This window comes from Austrofundulus limnaeus, unplaced genomic scaffold, assembly GCF_001266775.1.
Source record: "Austrofundulus limnaeus strain Quisiro unplaced genomic scaffold, Austrofundulus_limnaeus-1.0 Scaffold172, whole genome shotgun sequence".
NCBI classification, from domain to species: Eukaryota; Metazoa; Chordata; class Actinopteri; order Cyprinodontiformes; family Rivulidae; genus Austrofundulus; species Austrofundulus limnaeus.
The window spans coordinates 947979-956385 of NW_013952574.1; the positions used below are offsets into that span (position 1 = coordinate 947979).

At 37.2% G+C, this 8407-nt stretch overlaps 1 protein-coding gene across 2 annotated transcripts in view; it reads left to right on the forward strand.

The window, feature by feature from the left end:
• Positions 1-8407, forward strand: part of cdh5 (cadherin 5) — a 41502-nt gene that overhangs the window by 18246 nt on the left and 14849 nt on the right. For both annotated transcript variants that reach the window (XM_014017582.1, XM_014017583.1), the window contains 5 exons: positions 1171-1275; positions 1558-1700; positions 1785-1918; positions 3478-3587; positions 4269-4371. In XM_014017582.1, the coding sequence (XP_013873036.1) occupies positions 1171-1275; positions 1558-1700; positions 1785-1918; positions 3478-3587; positions 4269-4371 (595 nt within the window). The remainder of the gene's footprint in view (positions 1-1170; positions 1276-1557; positions 1701-1784; positions 1919-3477; positions 3588-4268; positions 4372-8407) is intronic.

Genomic DNA, 8407 nt, shown 5'->3' on the forward strand with positions numbered 1-8407 from the left:
GGTACAAGATAATACTTGTTCTTTTACATAACACAGTGTCCCCCAACCCCCCATGTCTGTCCACTGAGCTGGTGCCCCCCGAGCAAATCAGTTGAATGTGACTGCCTTAGATGTTTCCCTGCTTCAACACTTGATTGAAATGAATGAGTCACTGACAGGTTTCTGCTAAACTTGATGACATTCTAAGTAGGTAGTTTAATTAATTGAATCAGGTGTGTTGAAGCAGGAAAACAGCTAAACAAACAGAACAGTGAGCCATATTTTCAAGCAGTGTCAGAAACTTTCTGGGAAGGTCATGCAAGCTTGCTGCAGCATCTGACATCTTTCATTTATATTCTGTCTACAGTTAACTCATCACCCTTCTCCCTCCTGTCTGAATACAATAATTAGAGCATCAACCTCAGTGCGTGTTTTCCTTTCATTGTTGGACTATTGGATCTTGCACCCTGAAGTGTGACAAAGATTTGATGTTGTTAATGATGGACAAAAAATGCACAGAGTCAAGATTATTTAAAATACACTAAACAATGGATAAAAATGAAGTTAACAGTTTACATTGATGAACACAGTTTAATTATTAAGTGCTGAACAAAAGACTGAAATTAGGGTCTTTAAATAAAAAGTGAAGGTGCACAGGGTTGATCTTTACCCACARGAATCTTGTGTCAGTTGTAAATTCAGACTTTTTTTTTCAAACAACAGATAAATTCAGTCCCTGTGTCACARTTTAAAGCTTCTGACTTTTTTTAAGCTGGAAACAGCATAAACACATTTTTTTACGTGCAAGAAAAGTTTTGTGAAACTGGAGACCGCTGTTGCAGTTTTTCAAACTGTGAAATTAGTGTGAATCCACCGAACGAACATGTTTAGGTTGCTTCTGCTGTGCTGTATTACATTAACACCCTTTTTACACCTGAAATTATCACTTGTCCATGCTGAGCAGATGGATGTTCAAATTCACTGAGGATGACATCAAAGATGCATTAGTGGGAAGGGGAAAAAAAGTGCAAATGCAACATGTTTGCAGTTTTAAAAACAAGATGTTTTTAGATTCTCTCAGGAGAATGCACCCAACTTTGAAGAACCTTAACTTCAAAATGTGTGAAGGAAGAAAAGGTCAGGAGAGTTTATTAAAATTTAATTCTATCAACTTTTTTTGCTCTCTTGCAGGCTTTGGACTATGAGACAAAGAGCAGCTACAGTTTCACAGTGGAGGTGAACGAAAATTTACGCTTTCCTGCCGACAACTCSAAAAAGGCCATTACAAAAGCAGAGGTAATTATCAGGCATGGTAACTGGGGTCTTAAGTCATTCCTCAAACAATTATCTGGTCCTGTTTTTTAATTAAGAAGAAACAGAAAAAAGAGGGTAAGGGAAAACAACAGCACAAATAAAAATAATAGAACAATAAATGGTCACAAATGCAACATTTTTTCCCCCTGAGGAAGTAGGTAGGTCAAAGTAACGTTAACATTTAATGGTATACAGCATGCATATGAAAAAACAATGCCCCAAGGCTAAGCTTTCAAATGCATCTAAACAATTTCTTATTGACAGGTGAACATCATGGTGACGGATGTAGACGAGCCACCAGTTTTCTCTGAGTCTACCTACACCTTCGGGGTTTTGGAAGAACAGATGGTGAATCAAATAGGAAGAGTCCAAGCCAGAGATCCTGACAAAGCCAACAGGAGCATAATGTATGTCTCTACACAAATACTCTTCCTGAATAACTCACAATGTTGTAGCTGGTTGTGTGGCTGATCACTCACTCTCTCCGTTAGGTACACGATCTTGGACAAKGATTGTCCCATTGGGATCAATGCGATCACAGGTCAACTGTACACCTTGAGAAAGCTGGACAGAGAGCTGCAGGCAACGCACATGTTTCAAGTTAAGGCGCAGGAGGACCCAGATGGTATGTCACACATTCACACAAAGACTACACGGCTTTATTAATCCTCTCTTTGAAACAATAGATCCACACATAAGAGATGGAAACCATGTGTTCCTCTTCAACAATAAGAGGGCGTCACTCAAGAGAGGCCCAATAGGACAGCATGTTCTGTTGTTTCCAGCATTTTTTTGTGTGTGTTTATGAACGATGAGAGTGGAACACATTAACAAGGATTTTTATAGACTTAAAACGTCTCAATAACACCTGGTCGACCCACACTGGAAATAGACACTAAGCAGGAAAATCACATTAGTGTGTCCTTTTGTTCACTTGCTGCCTCCAMGACGAACCCTATATTTTTAGACAAGCAATGAATGAGAACCAAAAGATCTATTTTAGTTGCTTGTCACAATGTTTAAGGAGCACAAYGGTCCCTTGAGCTTGACGAGGTCTTCGATTTACACTACTTGTGCTGTACTAAAGATAGTTTTGAAATCTCGGTGCAAGAGACAGCAAAGAGACTCGTGGATATATCAAAAGCAGAAGATTCAAAAGGAGCATCAAAATACACACAAATAGGATGTTTTATTGCAACAAAAATATATCTGCAAAACAAACGGCTTGTAAAGAGTAAATCTTTAAGTTTGTTGACCTTATTTCACCCAATTCGTCATTGTCCCTATCAGATGTTGTTAAAATAAGTTGTAAAAATGTGCAGGCTGAACCAAAGTAAATGTACGAATATGAAGTCATATTAATATTAAATATTGTATTCAATATTAAAGTCATAATATTTTAAGAATGAAGTCAAAACCTTACATAACGTCCATTTTTGGTTCCTGTCTTTTTTTCCTCATCATTCTTTCTCACACCTGCTGTGGACAGCCTCTGATGTGTGTCACTGTCTTTATGAAGTAATCTGCAATAAGTTTTGGGTCAYTTTTAGTGTATTCTACCTACATTCACATTATGTGACAACTAAATCTGTCAATGCAGCCATTAACTTCAATACAGCTTCAGTTTTTCAGATGAATTCATAGTCGTTTGCACAATTGTTTCAAAGTCCTGCTACTGATAGTTTGATGCTGATGTGTTAAAAGATTAAGTATTTTTTTTAAATCGATACCAAAGTAGGTTATAAGTTTCTGAGATGCTCAATATTCCTCATTTTAGGAATCCAGTAGTTAGACTGATTTTATGTGTAGGAGTTCTCATAATAACAACTTTAATCTTATAACATCACGACTTTATTCTTGTAATTTTATGGCTGTATTCTCAAAATTACCTTAAAAAACCTTAATCTCATAGTACTACATCTTTATTCTTGTAGTATTATTTTATTCTCGTAATAGTATTTTTATTTTCTTAATGTCATGATTTTAATCTAATTAAAAAATTGTAATGTGGTTAATACTCCGTCATACTGTAAAAATGACACACTGTATATGAGCAAAATTAATTCTGAAAGATTTAGAACATTTGTTGAAAATTTAAAAGCCTTAATAACAAACATTAAATCTGGACTGTTATTTCTATAATTCAGATTTTCAACGATATGTGTTGTTTTCTTTCCTCTGCAGGTTTGGAGTCTTTTGTAAAGGTTAAGATCAACGTTCTGGACGTCAACGATAACAAGCCTGAATTGCATGTAGAGGATATCCATGTCTGCGAGAATGACATGAAAAATACAGTAAGCAATTATGATTTCATAGAAGTTTTAAACTCAATTATCAGTTTGTTTTTGTTTTGATTTGTCTCATGCACACCGGTAACTTTATTTATAAAGCTTGCAGTCACTTAAASCAGTATTTAGCGGGCTGGTTAGAGCTAACAATTCTAAATTGCAAGAAAAAAGGGGAAAATTTTATTATTATTTTTTTAGTTGAAGTTTCAACCAAGCAACCAGCAGCAATGTGACATGTTTTGTGCAGTCAATTTTTAAAACATCACTGTGTATTTCTGTATGTATGGCTTGCAAAATTGTATTCTAGGCTGGACACGTTACTTTGTGGCCCAAACTGTACTCATGATTTAATATTCTGGTGTACACTGTTTAAATGAAAATGGACATACAGTATTTGTAATATTTTAGTATAATTATTTATCATCATTGTGTTTAACAGGCTTCTGTTGCTTTAAATGATCCAACATTTATTTTATTTTAGACAAACTGAGAAATTAAAATAGTTAAACTTTTGTGTGGGATGTAGGGATCCAGCACAGAGTACAAATAACTGATATCTGTTCTGGCACATATAAACAATCCGTTTCAAATAATGTTTTCAGTAAATGGTAACAGCACACACGTAATATCTAAACTGCATTGTCCTCATGTAAACAAGATCTGAGATAAATGTCTGTCTTTGCTCAGGTGATCGGGACCTTGCAAGCCAGAGATAAAGACGACCAATTAGCCTCCTTCTCCTTCAGCCTTGCCAGCCAGAACTCCAACTTCTCCATCAGAGACCACGGCAGTGAGTCCTTTTGTGCTCATTTTTTTATTTTATTTTTTCTGCTCCTTAATTTTCTTGCATGTTGTTCTAAACAGAAAGAGCAGCTTGGACCACTCAGCTCTTGTTGCTATGCAACAGGTGAAACTGCTTGGAGCTGTGATGATGCAGAAATTTGACGTTATTTTAACTTCTGTGCTTTAGTGTTCCAAAGCATTTAGCACACCTGACTTGGGCCTTAAGTGCTCTCTTGCATACACAAAAGCAAAAAAATAAATAATAAATACATAAAAAATAAGCTACTAAAAGCAGGTGGTCAGAAACATGCCACAAAGCACTACTAAGAAGGCTTTTTTATAATAAAATGCTTAATTACTTATTCAGAAAATGTTTGAAGCATTCAAGCATTTTTGTACTTTTCATGAATTGTGTAATTATCAGAAAAAACTAAACAGTTCATAGTTGCATCAATATACTGAGGAGCAGAAAGAGACAAGCATGTCTATACAAAATTGCAAAGCATTAAATTTGTTGTTTAACTGTCTGTATTTGATTTAACTTGCACTGTGCAGCACACTGACTCAGCTMTCTGAGCCAACAATCACAAATGGGCATTTGGAAAACATTTTTTAGCTCTCGTTATTTCCTGGTAAACAAGACAAATGGTTTGTGAGTCCCTCTAGTCTCAGAAATGTTTACTGTTTTTGCATCCAGGTCAGTGGCATTGACCAGTTACAGCAGACTGGGTTCTTTCTCCATAACTGAGCTCACTGCATTTAGAGTTAGAGAATTCAAATCAAGAGAAGGAAAGAGGAGCACATCATTGTAAAATTAGGAGTAAAGCTCAGTGTAAATCCACATGACAGGAGAAATTTTATTGGAGAAAAATAAACACGTTTTTTAGACAAGTTATGTATATTGGAACTTTTTTTAATTGACTAGCCTTTAGAATAAATAAAAAATGCATTTTTTCTGATTACTATACAGAGAGGACATCGGGGTTTTCTTTCTTTTGCATTTCCATGCAATGCCGTGTGACACACATGCCATTTGGCAAGCACAAACTGAATATTTCACAACAAACCCCATGAAAATCAAAATATCYGTTCCATAGTTGATGTTGTCTGGTCCGACAACTGTCCCTATCCCACAAAGTATTGCGAGGTAACGCTCAAGTATTTGTTGTGCCTAATGGTTAATTAATAAATTCACATTTATGCCATCATATGGGAGTTCCTACTTTAATTCAGCATCAGCGTAAACTTATCGCAGGCACTTGAAACATATTAAGATATGTTGCTGACAATCAGACTAGACAATAGACTATTGAAATCAAGCTCTCTGCTTGAATTATGTGTTAGAGATGACTCTCAGCCACACCAAATTTTAAATCAATATCTGTACAATTGACTATAGATTATAGCCATTTCTGATTTTTTCTTTTAATTTTTTCAGTCGGTTTTCTTGAAATGTGTTGAATTCTAAATCAGTTGTCATCTCTTTGAAATCATTACTTTCTGAAAGATTAATTCAAATTGTCCAGCAGTTCATGAGATATTTTGCTAACACTACAGATACAAAACAGAGACTCTGGAAGAATGTTATTGTCAATAATAATTATTAACTTAAATATTCAGCTGTGAAATAAATTATTACTAACATTTCAGTTTTTTTTAAAAGATGGTGCTTGGCCATGGCAGATTTTGAAACTTAATTATTTTTCAGCATAATTATTTTCATATTTGACTTTTGATCTTGTGTTGTTAATGTAGACCAATGCTTCTGGAAAATTGTTATCACCTGTTCTAGTTGCATTCAAAAGCCTCAGGTAGTCTGATGAAGCGTTTAGGTGAAGTGTTAATATTTAATTAAAACGAACTGCTCTGAGAAGAAGATAAACAGAGGTAGAAAAAAATGGGAGTAAATATCTCTCATCCATTTTCACTCTGCTTATGCCTGAAGGAGTTGACAAGTTGAACTGATGGAGAAGAGTAAAAAAAGAGAGCAGAGGGAAAGACAGATGAGAGAAAAGTGGAAGAGAAGATGAAAGGAAGGGAGAGGATGAGCTAGAAAGTAAGGGATAGTGGAATATCAGAGACTGAGAAGGAGAATAAAAAAGGATACACATCAGAGTTCAAAGATGAAGCATGGGGGGAAATGGAAATAAAATGAAAGACTGGGAGAAAAACAAGGGATGAAAACTAAGGAACACTGTAGAGAGGGACAGCGGAGGTCAGGAATAGGAGAACGAACATGAYGGAAGAAATGAGGCAAAGACAGGAGAGCCAATGATGGCACAAAGACACAATCACATCAAAAACAWTGAAAGTTTCAAAGGTGGAAAAAGATTTAATAAGAAAAGGTGTAACGAAGAAAATAGAAGCCAGAAGAGAAGAAAAGTGTTGTTCSATAACTGCTGGTTTTCACTCATTGTAAGGCATTGTAGCCCTTCCAAAAAATCATCTGCAGGCACCTAACTCACAAACTCGTCCAACTCTCACACTCAAACACAACAACAAGTCCTGGAAAGTAAAGGCTTTTCAAATATTTATTGACTCCAACCTCTTTAAATCTGGCAGAAAACAACCTTCATTACGGGAAAAGTCAGTGTAACCATGCAGCAAAGTGACACGACTCCATGTTTGGAGCTGGCACCTACATGGAGCTCTCTGCGTGAATGCCAGACAGGCAGAGTAAGAAGGGTACAAACAAGGAGAAGAAGAAGAGTAAATGAGATGAAGAGAGCAAAATAAATCTCTGGAGGACCGCGAGAAATATCCAGAAAACCCTAAGAGACAGAATTAGGAGGAGAAATCAGGAAATGAAAGAGTGGCAGACGAGGATGAAGACGAGGGGTGAGATGATGAGTGGACAGAGATGATTTTCATCTTTTATTCCTTTAAGGCTTCATGTTCCTCCATCACAAGACTGTTGGAACAACGGACTCAGTTTCTGAACATGAAAAATGAAAGAAAAAGAGAAAAAGCTAGCTGGTATGGTTCACTTTCACACCACACTGTGTTAAATGAACCAAACCATTTGAGCAACCTGTTTACCCCCCTCGCCTGTGGTGGTGCTGCACCAACCACTAAAGTAAACGAGACAAAAACCTCTAAACAAGACTCTGAGCGCAACTTCCTTTTTCACAAAACGTAAACCAAAATGGAGAGATGCCAGATTTCTCTTTGGCCATAACGAGTGAGCTAAACAGACACTCTTCAACTTGAGCCAACCACGAGCCATTTCTCTTGCTAGCACTAGACACACGTGTTTGTTTTGATTATATTTACATAGCATGCCCTGCGCTGTAGATCATTTCCTTCTTTAAGAGCGATCTCTGGTCTACTTAGTATTCACACATTTAATCGAACCGCACCAGAGTTCACTTTGAGCTGAGACCTAGTTTGTGGACAGACCTGGGGTCGGATTTATAAAACTGGCGTACGCACAATTTGAGCCCAGAAATTTACGTACGCCACTTTGTACGTCAAGGTTGTGATTTATAAAATCCAAACTTGACGTGAAAATGTGCGGTGCCTCACGCCAGCTCTGACCCATGTGCATGCTCATTTTGGAGACGTGAAACTGCGACACAGATGGTGAAGTGAGGAATTAGAGCCACACTGTGTAATGATCACTGTCAGATATTTAATTTACCTTCAGARTCAGACTTAGATTTTTATTCAGCTTTATCATCAGCTTTCTTAATAGTAATATTTATGCTTCTGCTGCTGAGCCACGAGGACCTTTGAAATAAAAAACTTAAATCTTAAATAAAAGTTCCCGTGCACAAATCCCTTCATCTCCTTCCTCCTCAGACGACCCTGACCCACAGACCCCTCCCTGACCCACAGACCCCTCCCTGACCCACAGTCCCCTCCCCGACAAGAACAGCAGGACAGCAAAATCACGCTTTGGATACACGCGCAGGGCGCATCCACCTCGCCAGTGTGGATGTTATAAAATTTCATGTTTAAAGTCCGTATTTGTCACGCGTGCGCTCGGTGGGTGTGTGTGTGTGTGTGTGTGTGTGTGTGTGTGTGTGTGTGTGTGTGTGTGT